The sequence below is a fragment of the Cavia porcellus genome, unplaced genomic scaffold (genome assembly GCF_034190915.1).
Source record: "Cavia porcellus strain 051 isolate PalLab524CR breed Dunkin Hartley unplaced genomic scaffold, mCavPor4.1 scaffold_30, whole genome shotgun sequence".
NCBI lineage: Eukaryota > Metazoa > Chordata > Mammalia > Rodentia > Caviidae > Cavia > Cavia porcellus.
In genome coordinates, this window is record NW_026947513.1 from 43,765,163 (window position 1) to 43,789,075 (window position 23,913).

General features: G+C 33.6%; 2 protein-coding genes across 3 annotated transcripts in view; one reads left to right on the forward strand and one right to left on the reverse strand.

The window, feature by feature from the left end:
* LOC100723893 (UDP-glucuronosyltransferase 2B31-like) overlaps positions 1-11,081 on the reverse strand; it is a 47,181-nt gene extending 36,100 nt beyond the window's left edge. Inside the window, exons 1-2 of the mRNA XM_063240740.1 lie at positions 10,119-11,081; positions 8,626-8,774 (exon numbers count right to left, since the gene is read on the reverse strand). Of these exons, the coding sequence (XP_063096810.1) occupies positions 8,626-8,774; positions 10,119-10,842 (873 nt within the window). The 5' untranslated portion in view covers positions 10,843-11,081. The remainder of the gene's footprint in view (positions 1-8,625; positions 8,775-10,118) is intronic.
* Positions 11,020-23,913, forward strand: part of Ugt2b22 (UDP-glucuronosyltransferase 2B22) — an 84,980-nt gene continuing 72,086 nt past the window's right edge. Inside the window, exon 1 of one of the 2 annotated variants that reach the window (XM_013145822.2) lies at positions 11,020-11,223. The gene's annotated coding sequence lies outside the window, so the exon portion shown is untranslated. The remainder of the gene's footprint in view (positions 11,224-23,913) is intronic. The other variant, XM_063240317.1, reaches the window with a different exon arrangement.

Below are 23,913 nucleotides of genomic sequence, written 5' to 3' on the forward strand. Positions count from 1 at the left end.
CAATCTCCTTTTTTATAGTATAATTTTTCAGCATGTAGGTCTTTTACATCCTTATTTAGTTTGATTCATAAATATCTCTTTTTTATGATATTGTGAAAGGCAATATTTCCATTATTTCTCTCTCAGTGAGTTTTTTGTTTGTGTAGAGGAATGCTATCAATTTTTGAGTGTTGAGTTTGCAACCAGCTACATTGTTTTGTTTACTACCTGTAGTAGTATTTTAATGGAATATTTTCAGTCTTCTATGTAGAGTATCATGTCATCTGCAAAAAGGGATAATTTAACCTCTTCCTTTCCTATCTTTATTCCTTTTATTTCTATTTCTTGTCTGATTGCTCTGGTTAATATTTCCAGAACTATATTGAATAGGAGCGGTGATCATGGATATCCTTGTCTTCTTCCTGATTTTATAGTGAAAGCTTTCATTTTTTGTCCATTTAGTATACTTTTGGCTATTGTTTTCTCATAGATGGCCTTTCTGAGACTGCAGTAGATACCACTTATTCCAAGTTTCTGAAGGTTTTAAATCATGAAGAAATATTGGACTTTATTGAAATCATTTTCTGCACCTATTGAGATGACTATGTGGGTTTTGTTTTTGGCTCTGTTGATGTGGTATATTTGTGTATGTTAAACCATGCCTGCATCCTGTAATGAATGCCACTTGGTCATGTTGTATAATCTTCTTGATGACTTGCTGCATTCTATTTGCCAATATTTTATTGAGAATCTTTGAATCAGTGTTCATTAGTGAGATTAGCCTATAGGTTTTTTTTTTTTTTTTTTCCGTTGGGTCTTTTTCTCATTTTGGTACGAGAGTAATACTTGTCTCCAGGAATGATTTAGGGAGGATGGATTCTCCTTTTCTTCTTTTTCTTTCTTTTTTTTTTTGTGTGCCAAAAGTCAAACTCATGAACTCACATTTGCCAAGCAGGCACTTATGCTGCTGAGCTAAACCTCTGGTCCCAAGTGATTTTTTTTTTTTTTTGTACCAGGGCTGAATACATGACATTGCACTTGCTGATCAAGTACTTAAACCACTGAGGTAAATCCATGGCCCCTGCTTCCCTTTCATTATCACTGAAGAGTTTAAGGTGTATTGGCATCAAATTTCTGAATTTCTTAAAGAATTCAGCCATGAATCCACCATGACCTGTCCTTTTCTTTGTTGGCATATTTTTGATCACATTTCAATTGCTGATATTGGGTTGTTCAAAATTGCTATATGTTCTTGATTGAGATTTGGTAGTTCATACATTTCTAGAAATCTATCCATTTCCTGTGTTTTCTAGCCTATGTGAGTAGAGGTTTTCAAAGTAGATATATTCATGATCTTTTGAATTTCCATGGGATCTGTGGTAGTTTCCTCCTTCTCAGTCCTTATTGCATGAATTTGGGTTTTTTCTTTCTTTTTCATGATAAAGTTGACCAGAGGTTTACCAACTTTGTTTATTCTCTGAAAAACCAGTTTTTGGATTCATTAATTCATTGTATTAGTTTTTTATTAGTTTCAATTGCATTAATTTCTGCTCTGAGCTTTACAATTTTCTCTCTTCTATGAGCTTTGAGTTTAATTTGCTCTTCTTTTAATAGAAGCCTGAGATGTACCATTAGATTGTTTATTGGTGCTCATTCTGTTTTCTATGATAATTTATTGCTGTGTATTTTCCTCTTAAGATCACTTTCCCACAGATTACTGCATGTTATGTCTGTATTTTTATTGAGTTGTAAGTAAGTATTGTTTTATTTCTTCTTTAATTTTATCCATAACTCACTGGTGGTTCAGAACGTTGTTAATTTTCATGCGTTTATGCAGGTTTTGCAATCTTTCTTTGCCATTAATTTCCAATTTTACTGCATGATGGTAAGATAATAGGCAGGGGACAATTTCAATCCCTTTGCCTTTAATTAAGAATGTTTTATGGGTTATTGTAGGGTCTATTTTGCAGAATGTCCCATGACCAGCTGAGAAGAATGTATATTCTGATTCAGCTGGGTGGAACATTTTGTAAACATCCACTAAGTCATTTGCTTCCATTTCTGTTATTTTTTTTGATGACTTTTTGTCTAGTTTATCTATCTCTTTGTGACAGTGGGGTATTAAGTTCTCCTATTAAAACTGTGTTTTTGTGTATTTGGTTTTTCATGTGCAATAGTTTTATCTTATATATTTGGTTGCTTCTGTATTTGGTGTATATGTCTTTACAATTGTTAGTTCTTCTTAAATTTTTTCAGTAATAAGTATGTAGCCTTCTTTATCTCTTTTAATCATTTTAGGCCTGAAGTTCACATTGCAAATAGAACAGGTACTCCTTCTTTTTCCTGGCTTCCTGTTGCATGGAATACTGTTTTCCATCCTTTGACTTTTAATCTATGAGTTTTCTTTTGAATCAGATGTGTTTCTTGTACACAGCATATTGTGGGTCCTAGACCTTCTTTAAACAAAACTAAGAATATTATCATTCTAGTGTAGTCAGCACAACTGTGCATAATTTAGCCTGTAATACTTCAGATAACTAGATTATGCTGAGTGTTGATTGCCATGCTATAGATCAAAGATATCAGTAGGTTACCTTCTTCTTCAGAATTGTCTCTGACAATTTCACACTTCAAGCATGGCTTCCCTCAGCAGATCACAGCTCTGTGAAATTCCTGGTCTGATGTGTGTCTCTCAGTGAATTCCAGGAGATCTCTACTTAGCTCTTCCCATCTCCAAGTCTGTGACCCAAGAATCATTTCATCTGGTATCTGTGATAGAGTCACACTTTATTCCTAAAGTGAAACTCTTTTACTGGGTGTAGGTTTTGTCTTCAGTCATGTGGGTGAATTGGTCATCTCTTATGTCCTCCTGTGTAAGGAGAACCCAGCAGTAGACCCTGGTATGTAGTCAGTTCTGGAATGGACAGGAAATGCATTGGTGACATCATGAGTTTTGGGCTTTTATCCCAGACCAGTTACATGTTTGTGATCCAGGCCTGTGGCCTTCAGTCTGGATGTTTGCACAGCATCTTTGAGCTTCTTCTTTGAGTCACATGCAATGAATGGGCTCTGGTTAGAAGATGAGGGGTGTGTTTTCAAGACTTAAGGGACACCTTCTTATATACTCACGTATCATCTTAATATACAACAAATTAGCACATTTAACTATTTAAAATAGATAAAAGTATTATTTCTTCCCCACTCTTTGATCTCTGCAGAATTTGAAAACAGCTACATAGTGTTATTTTATGACAATATAATGCTTTTCATGATTTAATAAGAAACTGTATTCCTTGAATACAAGTAATTACTAGCATTGCTTGTGTTATCATAGTTTTGATGGCATAGTGACACTTAGGAATGATATATATCGAATCTGAATTAAGGAAATAAAGTTGACCTCATGGAATCAGCACTGTGAACCCTTTTGAAAAATTTGCCTGGTGCCCACCTAGTAATGTCCAATAACTTACACAAGTTACCTTACTTAAGTAACAAATTCTCTTGCCACATAAGGGAAATTTAAGTTTTTTTGGAGATGTCAAGAAGAGAGGAATTTTCCCACATCCATTAATGCTTAAGGTGAAATGTTGCTACTTGCTTGCCTTTCAAGCCTGAGGAGAGGTTTTAAACATCTAATCTGAGATTCCTACTGCAAAATTGGCCCAAGGCAAAGTGCAAGAACATTATGTGACCTACTCCATTCTTGTTTTGAGCAGATCAGTATAGTGAAATCAGATTCATCATTAGATACATACTAACCTTACTTAGGTTATCATTGATCAGAAATGGAGTTGCTTGTAGATGTAATTTATGTTAGAATGGATGCCATGGCATAAGTTCTTTAGGTAATATTTACAAATTGGAGTGGGTTGCACTATGCCAATTTTCACCAAGTAAAATCTATTTTTCTCCCATACACAGCTCTAAGGCTCCAAACTAAAATTTCTACATTACATTTTATTCTTGTAACTAGGTCTATGGAATATAATTCCTGACTTTTCTAATACTTACTGTGAATCTCTAAGAAGGAGCTCCATCCAAAGATGGATGGATTTTTCCATACTATGCTCTGAGATATAACTGTGACTGTCTATGCCACCACCAAAGACACTCAAACTTTCAAGTAAGCTGGTATCCAATGTATAAATCTCAATTGGCCATTCTCTCAGCATATTCAATGGGCTTCTCATGATTTGTCTTTGATTTTTCTTTCATGGAAATTTTCCATTCGAAATAACTGGATGCTAACTAACATCTTGAAGCAAATATTCTCTGCTCTTACATCCCAAGCAGAGGCAGAACTGACCTTGAAGAAACAAAGTGATGAAGTGAGCCGACAGCATTATATTGTTCAGAGGAAGGAAGCAGAGCTCTGCTTTCACTGACTAAGAGGGAGGCATGATGAAGATTTGCCTCTTGAACAAATTTTTATTGACATCTACTAGTCTGTCTTCTCCCCTAGATCTTCACTGTGCATGATTTTATTTGACCCTACCCTGTCCAATTTTAGCTGGCATCCTGCTATGTTGGGCCAAATCACAAGCTGTAACTTATACATTGGTTCACCCTGCATATTGTATCACTTTCTTGACTTTCTAACAATTCCTTATATGTCTGTAACACCTCATTTTGCCTCCAGTAATAATCTTGTTACACTGTTTTTAGCCAGATGCTTGTCTGATATAAAATGTTTTCTCTTACTAGTTTTTGATCTGCTGAGTCCACATTAAAAATTTGGCTATAAATCTCTTCTTTCCTTTCATTAAATCATTAGTCCAATGTGTCTTTCCTGATTCAAATCCTTATGATACTGGCCTGACAATGTTGGAGAGAGTCCTTAATCAAGTCTGCATTATTGCCTTTAAACTCATTGGCCAATGTCTTGAAATTTTAGACATTTAACTGTATTGAGGTAGACAGTCTTAGAAAAATTGTACCTAAAATAAATATTTTGACATGTTATTCAAAATATATTACTGGAAGGAGGATGCTGTGATATCTTATTTCTCTTTTAATTATTAATTTTTGTAATTCTGTCAAATCATTTGTGTTTATTCCAGGCAGATGGTTTGGAAGTTTTCAATATTTTTGTCATTAGTCACTCACAGTCTGATAAGTATAAAGTGAGTATGAAAAAAATGAATATAGATTAACTTATTGCTTCATAATTTCAAAATTTTTTCCTTGGAATCGTGTTTTAATTTTGGGAGCTTCAGAATCACTGAAATTTGGAAGTCTGATGTTGAGGTTTATAATTTCAGTGAAATAATTTTTCAAATTCTATTATTTCTTTAGGAGAATGCATGCATAGCTATGTATTTTGAAAATGCTTTTGCACCTTTTTTCTGCCTTAAAATCATCCTGTTAAGTTCATGCCCCAGTAGAATATGTTGTGCATAACTGGCTATGAGAGATTTATAATCAGCTCTCTGTCAGGAAAATCTAGCATCGCTGTCAGAAAGGTCCACCATGGCTTAGGCATGTTCTTTTTACTCCTTAGAAACAGGTTTGCTTGGAATTCTTGGGAAATTGATCTATTGATAGATATAGTGTCTAATCAAGGGCCTTCATACTGAGCTACATCCTCAGATCTTTCATTTGATTGATTTTTAAATTTTGAGGCAAGTTTGAATTATGTTAATAAATTCTAGGCTGAGCTTGAACTGGTGATACACATGCCTCAGGCTCCCAGAATGCTTGGATTATAGGTATGTACCACAAGACACAACTACCTGATGTATTCTTTTTTTTTTTTTTTTTTTTTTTTTTTTTTTTTTTTTTTTTTTTTTGTCTTTTTCATTTTTATCGGTACCGGGGATCGAACTCACGACCGCCTGCTTGCAAGGCAGGTGCTTATGCCGGTGAGCTAAACCCCTAGCCCCCTACCTGATGTATTCTTTGCAAGCCTTTCTCTGAAGTATTTTTTTGGCAAACTGTTCCACCAAAATGAAAGAGACGTGAAATTTTAGAACCATATCTTCATTACTGTTTTTCTTTCTGTTTCTGATTTATTGTTTCTCCATTAAATAATCACCAAATTTCAAGGATGTTGTGTTTTACACGTAAAACATTAGCATTGTAGAGGCTGACACAGGATGACTCCACAAGTTTTCAGGACAACCTGGCATACATAATGCGTTCAAGGCCAGCTTGAAATACGGAGTCCACGTCACAGACAAAAAACAAACAAATGAACATCTCCAGACTCTACCAAACTAAGATATGTGTTTGCTCTCCTAATCACTTCATGTTCCTCTTATTGACTCCTACTGTCCATAGCAATCTAGAATTTTGAGTGGTGGATTGAGATTGATTCAGAATACTGTCTGCCTATACCCCACACCAGGGTCTAGTGTTTCACTGTGAATCTTTTACCTGCAGCACTATATACACATTAGTGAATACATTGTTTATTTTAGTGTTTTATTTCACTAGTAGTCTGATTAAATGCTTTTTTTCATCTGTGATGTGGAAAATTGTTCCCTTTATTACTAATTAGTAAAGCTCTTTTTTTGAGGATCCATTATTGACATGAACTCATCACTGTCTTTTTGAAAATATTCTTATGAAATTCACTACATGAAACTCATTAAAAATGTGGCAAAAGTAAAAATGTAAAAGAATAAATGAGGTAATCCCTATGCAAAGAAATCTCCAACTTGAAGTCTGTATATTGTTGGAGTTGGAGTTGTAATTCAGTGGTGGAGTACATGCTTAGCAAGCTCAAAGCCTTGGGTTCAATTCCTGGCCAACACTTTTGCAAAAGGCTATGTCTTCATTTCTTTTATCTATTCTATTTATAAAACTTGATGCATATATCTGGGTTAGGATTTTAACTCTTCATAAAAATAGGTGAAACTCTGGGATTAATCCCCAGCACAAATACACATATATGCACATAGATGACATATATTTTGAAATTGTTATTCTATTAAAACTATTCTATTACAAGTCTATTACATTTTCATTATCCATAAAAATGTTAATCCTATATTATTCATTTGCCTCTCAGTTTTCAAGTACATATATATATATGCATATATCTATATCTATATCTATGTCTATGTCTATATATCACTGACAGTCTAATTTTATATTTCTTAGTTCAATGATTATAGTAGTTTGCTTTAAAATAATATATATCTAAATTGTATCCAATATTTCTTTTGTGAGTAACTGCTGTATTTCTTATGCATACCATTGTTATTTTTCTATACACAATTTCACATGAATTTGTCATGAATCAAATAGAAATATATGAAAATTTACTTTCCTCTTCCTCTACATTTTAAAAATTAATTTCTTCATAATGTGCATATTTATGGAATATTGTGTGACATTTAGATACAGGTGTACCAAGATTCTGCTTCTATTTATTCTTTTGTCTTTCTTTTTATCTTCTATCTTGCCTCTTCCATTGATGTTGCCATTTTCCTTTCACATAAATAGAGGAATCCTTTCAATATAGGATTGCAGTGGAGTCCTCCAATAAAATCAAAATTAAATGTCATTTGTTCTTTGGGAACACTTAGTTCCCAAACAAGCATTTAGTTGTATGATGTAGAAGTAGAACTCTGAACCCTGGTGTTCAGTAAACTGAGAGAATTTGCAATATGACAAAATTCTCTGTGCATGGTTGCTTTTTTATGATTCATATTAATAACAAGAATATTTAGTTATTATATAAATACATTGTGAATTAAGAGGTAGAAAAGTTTTACAATATAGAAATTAGAAACGTGTCTTCATTATCAATTTTCCCAAATAAGGAGAATTAACAGTGGATAATATTAGATTTGACCAAAACTTTACATTATTACATCATGGACCTTTATTGATCTTAACTTTTCTTTTTGAATTGTGAGTCAGCATGTATAGTCCCAAAAATGTAGCTCAGGCACCTGTATACCCTTTAAACTTTGAATGGAATCTTGTCTCACATTGATGCCAATTCATTAAATGCCATTTGTTCAATAAAATTTTCTCTCATTTTTTAATGAAGTAATATTTGACAAATGTGTTTCTTCATAAGGAATATTATTCCATGTGCGTAAAGAATCCTGCCTAATTGTGAAGGGGTGCACATTTCGAATTCCAGTGGTAGGTATTAATAGGCAATCTTTAAGTATGCAACACCTATCCTCTGCATTTTCTCTTTCTTCTTTCTGTCAGGCAGCTATGTTGTTCCTTAAGGGACTTTGCTAAGGTGTTCCACAGTGCAGGAATACCTGCTTTTATTATTAAACATTTTTCATGCAATTCCTATAACTTGTTTTCAGTCTGTCTCCAAAAGTAGAATGAAGTTTTCTGGGGCAGACACTGTGCCTGTTTATTTCTCTGTGTATCCAGCACTCTGCTGTGGAATATGCTAAGCCCTTACCATATATTTGGTATTGATGATGATTATTTTTCTCATGTGTTTAATGCTGTGATACCTTTGTTTAACTGTCAGTGCCAAAATCTTCAGATATTTTTAACAAAAATAAAATTGACCTACTTGTGATGGGAAAAATTTGTAAGAATGTGTGTTTGCAAGTCTCATTTCCCCATTTCCTATGACTTTATTACTGTATGGCAGGTAATTTGAATGAAAATCAGGGAATACTTCCTGCTGAATGTGCAGGAAACAGAATCAGTGTTTACCTTAGGCAGAGGTTTGGCGGGTTTGCAGTGGAGTCCTCCAATAAAATCAAAATTGGGTAAGGATGGGCGAGGAAATTCTATGTCCCAGTAGGTTCGAATGAGCCATACATCTGCTTTCCCCATTGTCTCAATTAAAGTGGTGGGTCTTCCTGCAGAGGAAAAAGAACACTAAAGCTACCCAAAGTGAGAATTGAGATGACTGCCAGGTGACCATGGATATGCCAGGTCATTTTCTGAAAACTTTTAACAGTGGAGTCAAAAATGTTTAAAAGTGTCTGTATTTTTGATGATAAAAATTTATGTTTTAATACATCTCTGGATCACGTATATTTATAATATGTAGCTATGAATATACATCTATCATATATTAGTCATTAATTTTGATGAGATGTGTTAAAGTTATTGTGCTAGATATTTGTGAGTAATCTAAGAATCCAATTTATCTTAGTAATTCATGATCACATTCACAAATGCTCTAGTGTGCATATACATTTGCATTCTCTCTATAAAGTTACATAATAAATAAAATATCAAAAATATTTTAACTTATCTGTCTTGTAGTCATATAATATTCATGGAAACACCTCTTTGGGAACACTTAGTTCCCAAACAAGCATTTAGTTGTATGATGTACAAGTAGAACTCTGAACCCTGGTGTTCAGTAAACTGAGAGAATTTGCAGTATGGCAAAATTCTCTGTACATAGTTGCTTTTTTATGATTCATATTAATAACAAGAATATTTAATTATTATATAAATACATTGTGAATTAAGAGGTAGAAAAGTTTTACAATATAGAAATTAGAAACGTGTCTTCATTATCAATTTTCCCAAATAAGGAGAATTAACAGTGGATAATATTAGATTTGACCAAAACTTTACATTAATTTCTTGCATGTCCATGCCTCAATGTTATGCCTTTACACAGATGGGTAGTAACAGAACATGAATTCAGTTTGTTTTTAATTATTTTTAATTTCTATATATCCTCTATCTAGATTAGAGGCTCTATATCTCAATAGTGTGAGAAATGCGTCAAATAAAGTAACACAATTTTTTGATCTATAAATGAGGCAATTAATCTACATTAGGCAAAATAATTTGTTCAACATAATCTATAGATACAATTTATGAAATGTCTCAGTTTATATATATCTATTCATTAAGACATATGATAAATTTTAAATGACTATTTCAGAGATAAAATAATATGGGTGATAAGATGCTATGTATATGCATGCTTAAAGCAATCCTCAGTGCTCTGCATTATTCATGAATGAGGTCCTAAATTACTCTCTATAAGTGATTGCCAGACCTTTCTAATTAAAACAATAATGCCAGATGGGGCAGAATATATTGAATTTGTAGACTATCTTATTTATTTTTTAGCACTAAATTATGAATAATGAATTTCTCTATTGTTATACTCTTTCAAACATATCGCCAAAGGTAGAGAAATGTTAGGCATTCAAAATACTGAAAAGAACACTTACCTAATACTTCACTGTAAAATTGATTCCATTTCTTCTCATTAAATGTTTGAAACCAAAAGTCAAAATAAAGCACATATATCATATTTTTTACCCTCTCCAAGAATGTCATTTGATCATTTAACTCTGACAGACCCACAGGCACATAGGAAGGGGGAACTGAGAGTCCTCCACCGTACTTTTCATATGTGTAGCCAGGAAAGAAGCGATGGGTGTACACGAAGGGTAGATTCAGGAGCTCAGCAATCAGATCCCCACAAGGAATGAAGTCATCAGCCAGGATGACATCAAACCTGGATTCTTGTAGTTTTGACATGAGATTTTTGTTTCGAACTACATCTTCACAGAGGGTTTTCAGGTAATCAGTCTCTTCCCACATAATTTCTTGCAGTGTTGAAAAATATGTCCAAATTGATTCTTTTGGTAGTTCATAAATCACTTTCCTGAGTCCTTCTGTAAAAATATACTCCCAGTCACTTGCAGATAACGATGCAGGATAATCTTCAAATTTAATAGCAGATTCCTTTTCCACATGATAAGAAATGGAAGTTGAAGGTCTCAAAACTGTCACCTCATGACCCTTTTGAACAAGTACATCCAATATTGTCTTTAAATTGATCCAATGGCTGAATTCCATGGGCCACACGAGCACCTTTCCACAGCTCCCAGAATCAAAGTAACTATTCAGCTGAAGCAGCAACAAAAAGACAGTCAGTTTCACTGACATCTTGTTGAAAATAAACTTTTCTTTCAAACTGTGCTCACTGGTCTTGCTGTTGCTCAAGTAGAGGTCATCATGCAGTTAAAGTACAACTTGTGTTTCCAAAATAAATATTAAAGAAAACAGCCAGTATTTGTATGTCAATGCAAAGAGCAAAACTGGGAGACCTCTATGTCAATGTGAAGATGTCTATAGAGTCTTTTGTGATTGCAAGTGCCTTTCTAAGTTAGAGTTTGATGGTGTTACATCTGCAGTGCACTTTTGCTATGACTGAGATTTTGTAGTTTCTAGCACACTGGGAAGTTAAAAAGAAAAGAAAAAAACAGAAGCAAGGGACATGTGACTTTTCTACATATCTACTTGGGAATGAAAAAATATTGTGATAAGGTAAATGATTCAACATGTCTTTGCAACAAATTACTCATTAGCTACTTTTGTAAAACATGGTTGATATATGAATAATAAGGTATACATTTTATCAATCTTAAGGACTTATTTCAGTAATTCATAAACTGCTAAATTGTAAACTCTTCAGTATAATCAAATTTAGAGCAAGTAAAACTCTGAGAAATTAACTTCATACCTTTTACCACTTCACGTGTCTCAGACCTATGCAGCCACTAAATTGCTTTCTCTCTCTAGAAGTTTATTTATTTTGAGTATTTCATATAAATGGTATTGTACAACATTTGGTTCTATGTGATTTAGCCTCCATGCTTATGTAACTTTTAAGTTTTCATCCATGTAACAACATGGATCAGTACTATGTTCTTTGTTATTGCCAAATCTTACTTTATCATGTGCATATGGCACACTTGTCGATGTTTTATTAAGTGGATTGACATTTTCCCCTATATTTTGGGTTTTACAAGGGATATTAATATGAATATTCATTAACTTCATGGACACATTTTTATTTCCCTTGTGAATGACTAAACGTGGATTAGACTCTAATGATAATTGCATCACTAACCTTAGAAGAATTGATAGACTCTTTTCTAATGTGGGTGTGCTGTTTTCCACTTACATTGCACCATATGCCTCCTCCTGCAAACTGTGTTAGTTGCATCACTTTGTTGCTTGTCCTGAATTCTAGCCATGCTAATACGGATCTAGCAATATGTAGTTGTGGTCTTTACTTAGACTTCCATGTAATGGTGGGATGCCTAATGATGTTGAACATTTTTTCATATGCCTTCTGGACATTTTTTGTATCTAACATGCAAATGTGTCTGTTTGGGTTGTTTGGCCACTGGGTGATCGGGTTCTATTTCTTTACATTTTGTAGTTAGGTTTCTGTGTATATTGTATGCAGGTCTATTTTAAGTTGTATCATTTTCAATATATTAAATTTTGTGGCATGTCTTTTCAGTTTTCTTCATTTTCTTTTGTCATGCCAAAAAAATTTTAATTTGGATGGAGTTCATTTTATCAGTTTTAGTGTCATTGCTTGTGGTTTGTGGTACACAAAGAAGCAATGAATGACAAATTCAGTGTGATACCAACTGATCTGTCACATTTTTACCTTATCTATTTATTTATTTTTTATTTTTATTTTTTTTTGTCTTTTTCCTTTTTACTGGTACCAGGGATCGAACTCACGACTGCCTGCTTGCAAGGCAGGCGCTTATGCCGCTGAGCTAAATCCCCAGCCCCTTATCTATTTATTTTTTGAGATAGTGTCTCACACTGGCATCAAGGCTTGCCTAGAGACCTTGGATTCAATACTTATGCCTCAGACTCTTAAATAGCTAGGGATTGCAGTTGTGAGTCAACACACCTAATTTTAGTAGTTGTTATCTTCAGGTTTTTTTATCTAACCAGAATTAATATTTTTATGTACTAGAAGATAACGTTCCATTTTCTGAACTTTGCATGTGATTATTCAATATTCCCAGTGGAACCTGTTATATGGCTACTGCTTTCTAATTGATCATTTTGGAACCCTTAGGAAAAATCAATTAACAAAATTATAATGGTATTTTTCAGTTTCTGAAATCTATTGCTCTGTATACCTTTGAACAGTCTGGCACAACATAGTCTTGATCAGTGTACACATGTTGTTAGATTTCAAATCAGAGTGTAAGCCTTCCATTTTGGCCTACTTCACCAAGATTTATTGGAGAGATCACTCTGTCTTCAGTACAAATTTTTGTTAAGTTTCTAAATACTCAACTTGCTATGTATATACTAAGTTCCTATTTGTTTCCATTCAACTGCCAGTCAGATTTAATGACAATAACCTGTCATTTCAGTTAGTCTCGCATTGTAGCATATAATGAACTCAGATATAGTGTCATCTCAAGCATCGTCTTTTCTTCAGAACTGCTGTAAGGGGTCTTTGTGGATCCTTGTGGTATTTATTTCATTTTTATTTATCTGAAGAATGTCATGAGTAGCTTAACAGATTCCCCTAAACTGCAATTGTTTCTACCAGTAAGCATATTTTTACTTGATATAACTTATAATCATTTGAGATATATAAAGATACATTCTCAGTATATGAAAATCTTAATAGTTAATGACTGAAAATTGTTTGAAAGCAGCTGAATACTGTCCAAAAACAAATATATAGCAGGATTTAACCATTAAATTCATAATTATAGAATTTAAAATTACCTTTTGTTACAAAGAAGAGGATATGTATGCACCAAAAATTTATATAAAGAAGATATTGGGAAACTCAGTGAAAAACAAAAAGCAATTACCAAATTCATTTTTTAGCAGAGCTATTTTATGTTTTATCTTTGCTCCCTAATTTTGCCAATGAACTTTATTTTTTCCCAATGTTTTCATGGTAGTTTTTACTATCTTTTTGCTTTCAGATGTTATATTCTCTGAAATTTATTTGATGGCCAGTCTACTGATAAGAATTCTGTTGGTATTGCTAACTTGGGAAAGATTGTTTTTCTTTCTTTCTTTTCATTTTTGAAGGATAGTTTACAGAATTTGATTTTCTTGATTTGAAGTTATTATTATTATTTGGTATTATTATTATTTTTGTTGTTTGCTATTATTATTTGGTATGGTATTATTATTTGGATTAAACTCATGACTTCACGCTTGCAAGGCAGGCACTTATGCTACTTAGCTAAAATCCCAAAAAAGTTATTATTATTTTTTTAATTTTCAGGACATTGACTTTCATGCAAATTTCTCCCCAGCCTGAAAAGTTTCTGTTAAGAAATAATCTGTTAATCTAATGGAGAATCCCTTTTTATATTCTTTAATGATTTTTCTTCTTTTTAGAATTTTTCTCTTTGATTTTTGACAGCTTGTATATAATATGCTTGAGAGAATGTCATTTTTGCTTGGGTCTGCTTTGGCACTTGTGAGCTTTCTGGAAATGGATATCCATTTCTGTACTAGTCAGCTTTTCATCACCATACTAAAATGCACACAAAAAATTTATATTAGGAAAAGGTTAACTTTGTCTCATGGTCTTGGAGTTTAGGTACTGTAAGACTGTAGGCTGTTAGCACAGGTCCACATCATAGTGGGAGGCATGGAAGATGCAAACTTCCATTGCTTTGCTGTGGGCCAGGAAGCATCAGAGGAAGAGGGAAAAACAGAGTACACCATGTGTAACAAGAAAAATGACTTAGGACTGTTTGTCACAGCCTGTCTTCTGAATATACATTGCATCTCCCCATAATGGTGACAGGAGACTTGGCCTTTAGCACATGTGTTGACATAGTGTTGTTATCCAAACCATAAGATATCCTTTCCAAAACTTGGAAAATGGTTAAAGCAGTCATTAAATAGCTTTTAAATGCATTTTACCCTGTTTTCTCCCTGGAATACCATTTTGTGAACCATTGTTTATTAGTGTCACATAAATCTTGCTGCATTTCTTCATGCATTTTAGTATTTTCTTTGTTTTATTTTTGTCAGACTAAATTACTTGAAAAGGGCTATCTTTTATTTTACTTGTTTTAATCTTCTACTGAAGATATCAATATATTTCTTTATTTAAAAATTTTAACTTGGTTTAAAAATACAATCACATATATTCATTGTTTGTTTGTGTGTTTGAGACAGGGTGTCATTCTATAGTTCAAGCTGACTATGAACTCACCATGTAGTCCAGGCTGGTATCAAACTTGCAGCAGTCCTCTTGCCTCAGCATCCCAAGGGCTGGGATTAGAGGCATGCGCTATCATGCTTGACCTAAGAATATATACTATTTTAAAAATTCATCATTTACCTTATGAACAACTTTTATCAATTTATTTGAATTTTAATCTTCTGTATAGTCTGTAGTGATTTCACCATTTTCATTTCTTATTGCATGGATTTGAGGTTTTTCTTCCTTTTTTAAAAATAAGGTTGGCTAGGGGCTTATCGAATTTATTTATTCTTTCAAAGAAACAACTCTTTGATTTGTTGATTCTTTGGATTGTTTTCTTAGTCTCTATTGCGTTGATTTCTGCTCTGATTTTTATAATTTCCTCTCTTCTTTTGGCTGTGGGCTCGATTTGCTCTTCTTTTTCTAGCTGTTTGAAGTGTAGCATCAGGTTATTTATTTGTATTCGTTCAATTTTCCTGATGTGGGAGCTCAGTGCAATAAATTTTCCTCTGAGGACGGCTTTCATTGCATCCCACGGATTCTGGTAAGTTGTATCTTTATTTTCATTTTCTTGTAGATATTATTTTATTTCTTCTTTAATTTCCTCTGTGACCCACTGATTACTCAATAGTGTTTTATTCAATTTCCATTTGTTTTTGGGATTTTTGCAGTATATTTTATCATTAATTTCTAATTTCAAAGCACTATGATCTGAGAACATGCAAGGGATGATTTCAATTCTTTTGCATTTGTTTAAATTCTGTGAGCTAATATATGGTCTATTTTAGAGAGTGACCCATGTACTGCTGAGAAGAATGTGTATTCTGATGTTGTTGGGTGGAACATTCTGTATATGTCTGTCAAGTCCATTTGTTTACAGGTGTGATTCACTTCTGTTATTTCTTTGCTCATTTGCTGTCTGGTTGATCTGTTCCTTGGTGTCAATGGGGTATTAAGGTCTCCTGTTATAATTGTGTTACTGATAATTTGAGTTTTCATTTCTGTTAATAGTTGTTTTATATAACTGGGTGCTCTGGAGTTTGGTGCATATATATTTAGTATAGTTATCCCTTCCTCTTGGAGTTTTCTCCTAAGGAGTATGTAGTGACCTTCTTTGTCCTTTATGATTATTGTTAGTGTAACGTTCACATTGTCTGCAAACAGAATGGCTACTCCTGCTTTTTTTTTTTTTGGATTTTGGTTGCATGAAGTATTGTTTTCCATCCTTTGACTTTCAGTCTGTGGGTATCTTTCTGGGTTAGATAGGTTTCCTGTAAACAGCATTTGGTTGTATTTTGTTTCTTGATGCATTCTGCTAGTCCTTTTCTTTTCTATGGTGCATTGAGACCATTTACATTAATGGTTATAACTGTTATATGCTGCTTTATTGTTGACATGTTATCTCTCTGTGTTGCATCTTTATCTTTCTGTTCTGTTTAATTATCTGCTTTGCTTAGTGGTTTTTTTCCTTTGTGTATCTAAACTGTCTCTCAATATTTATTGCAGGGTTGGCTTGGTGTTCATGAAGTTTTTCAGCTGTTCTTTGTCATGGAAGTATCATATTTCATCGTTGATTTTGTATGATAGTTTTTCAGGATACTTCAGTATAGGTTGGAAATCATTTTGCTTAACATCTGGATTACTTCACTCCATGCTCTTCTTGACTTTGTTTTTTGTGCTGATAATTCTGCTGTGATTCTGATATGTTTTCCTTTATAAGTGATTTGTCTTCTCTCTCTGACAGCTTTTAATCATCTATTCTTGTGTTGGTTTTCTGGGATGGTGATTATTATGTGTCTGGGTGTAGCTATATTTTGATTATGACTTTTTGCAGTTCTATATGCTTCACCGATCCTGATGTCGGTTTCTTATCTCATGCTTGGGAAATTTTCAGCTGTTACTTCTCTAAATATCCTCTTGACATCCTTTATGTTGTCCCCTTCTTCTTCATTAATCCCTATCAATCTTATGTTGTTTTTCTTTGCATCATCTTGCAGTTGTTGAATTGTTATTTCCCGATTCCTTGTTATTTTTAAAAGATCTTTCCTTTGCTATTCGCTAGCTGCATTCCTGTATTTAAGGATTGAAATTGTATCTTCACTTTCATTGAGGTGGTTAATACAGCTTTCAGTGGAGTTTTTGTTTTCCTGTATATGTCTGTGCATCTGCTTTATTCTGTTTGTTTCTTATATTGCTCATCTAGGGATTCTTTTTGTTTAGTTTCTCCAATTTTTTAACTGTGTTTTCTTTAGATATATTCAGAATCTCTTTCATTTTTTTTATATTTTCTTCTTTTATCTGGGAGATTATTTCGAGTTTGAATTCCTTTAAAGCTTCCTGGAGTTGCTTTATTTCAGTAGCTATTATGTCTGATATTTGAGGTGTATGGCATATATTTTCTTCTGTATACATCGCTTCTAGGGTTTCTTGAGATGGGCTGGCGGTTTGAGGTTGTAATTTGGTCTTTTGTTTTGTTAGTTTCCTATATTTCTGTGTTTCAAGTGTTATTTGAAAGCTTCCTCAGGGTCTGTTGGAAATCCACTTCTATGTTCGCAACTCCTGGGACGCTGGCACCCAGTTTCCCCAGGCCGCTCTGCCTCTGGAACCAGTGGCTGTCTTCTGCCTGTTTAGAACTCCATGTTTCCAGATAAGCTGGGCTCCAGGGGTACTGTGAACCCGCCTGCTTGCTTGAAACTCCACAGTTCTCTGAGCGCAGCCAGAATGGGGAGGCAGATGTAGGTGCCTGGGGCCCCCATCCACTTCACTGCACCCAGAAGACTGGAGGGTCCCGAACAGTCTGGGCTTGGGGCAGAGTGCACTGGGTACTTACCGTAGCCTCTGGGGCCTCTGGACCTGGTGATGCTCACTTGCTTGCTGAGAAATCCACAGTCCTCCAGACACACAGGGAGGGCATGCAGGCGCCTCAGATCCACCCAGCCCCTACTCTGCACCCAGAGGGTGCAAGAGTTCCAAATAGGCTGGGCTCTGGGGATACTGTGCACCCGCCTGCTTGCCGAAAACTCCACAGTTCTCCAAGTGCAGCCGGAATGGGGAGGTGGATGATCATGGTGAATTCATGACAACTTCATGAAGTTCTCTTTTTGTCTAAAGAACAACCACAAAGATACTAAATCCACAAGCCAATAAATTTGCCTAAGTATATGAATTCCATGAAAGTTAGACTTGAAATATCAGTGGTCGATTTTTCCTTTTATTATTTAGTTTTTTGACTTATAGTGAAATTTACTATTTGACAAATAATTTCAAAGTAAAAATAGAATATAAGGATGAAACATTAAATGTTTAAATCATAAAAATATTGATTAATCATCTTAACAAAAATACCTGAAATGCAGCATGACAATAATTTTCTTCAAATTTTTAACAGGAACTAGCTCAATGATGGTTAAATACCTGCTCTCTCTCTCTTTCTTGCTCTCTCTCTCTCTCTCTCTCTCTCTCTCACACACACACACACACACACACACACACACACACACACTATATTATCCTCTTCTGCCTATGTGCCACTCAGTAGCCAAATTTATTTTAAGATATTCATCAGAACATAGCATTACTATGCTCAAAATTTCTGCCTGGCTTCCATTACTGTTAGAATGAAATGCAAATCTGTTTTTTGGAGTAGAGGACTACAGATGTTCAGACTCTGACAATGTCTTTTTATTGCTTTGTCTCTGCACATTCTGTTTATATACACTTATCTTTCAGTCATTCCTCAAAGACACGAAAATTGTTTTCACTTTCTAACTTTAAACATGTAATGTTTTCTGCCTTGACATGAGGATTCATCTGTAAAATGCCATAGTTCCTCCTTTATCTAATTTGTGGCCATAGTTTATACATTACACCTGCCAGAGGTACTTTTCCTTATCTTAGCAGCCCTAGACAAAAGAATGACCTCAATACCATAGGGCATTTGTTTTGAATGAGATAAACATCCTAGCAGCCCTAGACAAAAGAATAATCTCAGTAACATGTAGCATTTGTTTTGCATGAGATGAATGTCCGCAAACTGTATTGTCTTCTCTGTCATAACTCTGAAGCATATTAAATTTATTTAAACATTTACACTTAAACAGTAAATTTTATAATATGTACACCAAATAAAATTAGTAGTATCTGTGAAAATACTAATAATATAAATTGAGGAAATGTTCTAGTTTTAGAAATCTCTGATATGAAATTGAAACAGCTTGTCATATTTCTTTAAGTTCCTTATTTTTGGGTAGAATCTCATAATTTAAATATATGGTCCTTAGTATGAATAGTTACATACATCTATGATTTTGGTGCAAAATTTGTTGCAAAAACTATACATTCAACACCAGGCAGCAGGCCCAGTCTGGGGACCAATGCTGTGCATGGGTTGCTGCCAGACTGGTACAGCCAGACCCTAGTCTGTCCTCATGAGTCAGCAGCATTTGGGGACGAGGAGTAGAAAAAACAACACCACACCAGCAAGCAAGTCCAATCTAGGAACCAGTGCCATGCATGAGCTGCTGCTGGACTGGAACAGTGCGATCCCAGCCTCTTTCTGCATGCATGCTGGAAAAAAAGCATTACCAATCCACACCCAACCATAAGTGACCAACTTATGTGGAGAACCACATACTGTGATGATAGCTATAGAGGTGAAATGCAATTAGATGCCTGTGATGCTTTGGTGTTTCACTAACTTTGCAGGTCTATGACCAGTGGTCTGATAATAGAGTCAAAGGATAATGATATACAGTGCGACATCTAGGAGGGATCTCCTTCTGAGGGTTACAGCCATTGTTGACTGCCTGTGGTCTTGTTTTGGAAGTCCTATACTATTTCCATTGTTTTGCTGAGTTAAGTTTGGTTCTCTTTTGTTTTGTTTGATTATGTCAAGTCCAATGGCAGGAGTAGCTATTTCAAAAACAGTAAGATATACTTTGATAGCAATATTGGATTTACTATTGGCTTGCTTTGAAATCCTTTATTGCTTCCATTGTTTTGTTTTTATTGTTTCTATTCTATGCTCTTCTGTTTGATTTTTACTATATACAAGGTTATTTGCGGTTATTTTGAAGACATCAAAAAGCATTATAGTAACTATTATTGATTTTGTAATGTTTTGGAGTCCTGCATCTTTTACACTGGTTTGTTTTGATTGGTTTTATCCTCTTTAAAATTGTTTCATCCTCTTTAAAATAAGAAGATCTGTACACCCATTTGATCAAGAGATCAGTTGGAAGTTTGAAATAACTTTTTGGGTACATGGGTTAAATAATTTATTTCTTTCAAATGAGCAGTTTAGAAATGGAATGAAACTGTCACTCCCTGATGAAAACTGTTCTATGAGTACATCCTAAAAAGAAAAGTCATGATACTCATGAAATGTCTTAACTGACTGTCTCAAATGCATATATATACTATATATATATATATATATATATATATATATATATATATAAATGTGTGTAAACCCAATCCAACAGCCACTGTATTTGTTTTCAGGTGAGCAATGTTGTCATTTCAGTTCCCAAGCAAAGAGATGACCAACTCAGTAGTTCCATGGTAAATTACCTTATAAGATGCTATTATGTCTACTATATTATAAATGCTTTGGTTTTTGAATGTCCTAATATTGGGTGAGTTTAAGCCATATTTATTAAGATTTTGAAATCAAATGAGAAATGTGGAACATTAGCATTAAATGGATGATATTTGCTAGAGATATGATTATTACATTATCAATCAATTGTTGTTAAACTTTGCTGTCATAGGAACTTTGGTTTACACTGAAGTCATTATCATCTTTATCATCAACGTATGAGTGATGTGATGATTTGACCTCCTCTAAAACTTGCAATTTTGGTTTTTCATATGCCATTGTATTGAAATGAGTAATTCTCCCAGAAAAAATCAAAGGAAAACTTTAAAGAGATAAATCCTAACTGCAAAGAAACATAGCAATGAGCATTTCATGGATAAAACTCACTTATTGCTTCTTTGGATCTCCTGTTCACAACTTGCCATTCATCTGTCAAGAGGGTGAAAATACAAATGGGTTTTTATTTTCTCTAAATGCAGCTACTATGAGTCACATCCACATTGCAGTATGGAAAATACATGCTTACAAAATAAAAGAGTATTGTGGATGTACTTAAGACCCTGTGATGCTCAGGGAAACAGGAAAAACCTGTTAGATGGAAAATTATGTTAGATTGAAAATTTTAATTTGACACTTTTGCACACATACCTTTCTTTCATGATAATGAGTGGGTAAACACAAAGATTTCCTATATCTCCCTAGTGCAACTACTGAGACACAATCAGCTGCTAGTATGTTAAATTGCAAATCTACAGTAGAAAATTATAAGATGTGTTATTATAACCCAATATTATCTCCCCTGCAATAATTTTTAGTGGCATTTAAAATATTGCTGGGGGGGGGAGAGAATACTGTGTAACAAGAAGAATAAAAGACAATGCAGAACGTGACCGAGCAATTTCTGGAGGTAATTAAATGTAAAATCAACAAACTTTTATTCTAGCAATAAAAATATTGTTAGGGTAATATAAGAACACCTATAGTTTATTCTTTTTAATTCTGTAAGAATTGGAAATAAATAAAATAAAAACATTGAGTTTATCAATAGCAAGCATTTCATGAACTTGTTTCCTGCTGAACTGTTATTGTTCTGAATACTCATCCATCAGGTTTTCAATGTTTGATTTTGTATCCTACCATGATAGTTATTCTAAAGGATCCAGTTCTACACAGGGATGGCTGATAAGTCCTAAAGTATCTGTTTTTTTTTTATCATCATATCTCCATAAAACCTGTTTGGCAAAGTATCTTATTTTATTATTCATGTTTAGAAGTTACACAATTCTTGCATTCTATGAAGTTTAAGTGCCTGCAATATGAGAGATAAGGTAGTGAAGAAAGGAGATTTTACAAGGGCTAGTAGAAAAATATGATGAAGTTTGAAATGAAAAACAAATTACTGTAATAGATGTCATAAATCCTCATTCTTTATGAACTATGATCGAATCTTATGAGTGTTACTGCCTAGTGCTTTCAAATGTAAAGTATTACTTTGTGTCAGTCTTTTTTTTTTTTTTTTTTTGCTGGATCTGGCAATTTGCAACTTATAACTTTCTCCAAAATCGAATGCACATGAAAGATCGATTTTGAGTTCATTTGAGATATTGAGGCTACCAAGAGAGCCCAATTAAGGATGCTTACAAGAGAAAATTGACAGGAACTGCTTCAAAAATCAGCAAGAAGTGTATGATAAGTGTGTTCCAAGCAAAGTGTATTTTGAGGGGACTTATTGGCAATGTGTCTTGTACTGTCAGACTATTTGTAAAAAAGTACTTAAACATTCACTACTCTTTTTGATTCTTTCTTGAACATGCTAAGGAGTGTGGGACACTAATTCTCATTAAAGTTTGTCTGAATTGAATATGCTCTTTCTCTTTCTCAATAAGAAGGAAGAGTTAATCTGATGAATTAGAGACCTTGTGGGGATTTTTTTGTAAAGCATGGGGTCCAGTTTAAGGACAGGTCTACCTTCACTCTTAATCTCAAATATTTTTTTAAAATTTTATTTAAAGAGAAAAACAAAAAGAGTACAAGTAATACAGAATTTCAAAAAGAATAAACAGTAAGTAATCACTAGTTAATAGATTATATATTGTCATATTAGAAATAGTTGTTCAAGTTACAAAATTAAAGCATACAAATTCGACATTCAAACAGTGAGACTGCAAACAGTTGTTTTCAATGATCCAACAAAAATTCAGTAATATGGTTATCTATCTTAAACACTTAAACATACATGCAGTTATCTCCTTTAGAGCACTTTCTTTTCCTCTCTTTTTTTACAATAATAATTACACATTTTGGGTTTTATTACTCCATAGTTCTTATAACTTTTTTTGAAGAGGATAAAACCAAATGTGATAAAACAAAACAGAGTCAGTCAAATCAAAAGGATGGACATAGTATATGATGTAAAAACAGAATACAAGGTGATCAACAATGGTCATAATGCCTCTTGGTATCTTAAAAAGAATTGCCTATATCCTCATTATAATAAAACTGAACAAAACAGTACAGCACCAAACCAATAAAACCAAAATATGGAGACATTACAGGACTTCAAAAAAAAGATAACAGTCAAACCAGAATGGGCGTCAGTGAATCTTATTGTCTTCAAAGTAGTTGCCTATACCTTCAAACTTAATACTATCAAGCAAAACAGAACAGAGTAAAATCAGTCAATACAAGATGGTTAGAGCAATACAGAGTTTCAAATCAAGTTAAGAGGAAATCAAATTGTTACTATTATATATTATGCTAATTTTATAATTTATTTTTCCCTTAATTAAAAAATAAAAAATAAAGGAGATTGAGATAAAAGAGGGCATAACACAGCAGCACAGATCAGAACAGAACAATTTAAACAACATAGTGTTTCAACACAAGATAACCCAGCATAGCAGTAGTTACCATAGTGTCTCTTTCCTTGAAGTATCTGAGTATAACTTCATCTACTATATGATCAAACATATCAAGACAATGTAAAACCATTCAAGAAAATGAAAGTATTACAGGGAATTTAGAAACAACTAACAGAAAATGAACAATGGTTTCTATATTATGTCCTTGTATATAAAAGTTTTTGTTTGTACTATCACATACAATAAAATCCAAGCAGATACAACATGATAAGACCAATGTAGACAGAAAAATAAAAGCTTCATGAGACTTTAAAACAAGATGATATTAAATAAGCACTAGTTATTATGATGTCTTATTTTCTTCAAAATAGCTGTTCATAGCATCACAGACAATAAAATCAAACAACCCAGAATAAAACCATTCCAGTTAATGGCTGAAAACATTATGAGTCTTCAAAGCAATATAATGGGAATCATGATTACTACATACTTTTATGTATTCTCATCATTTCTTACACTATGGAAAATATTCAGTACTTATACATGTG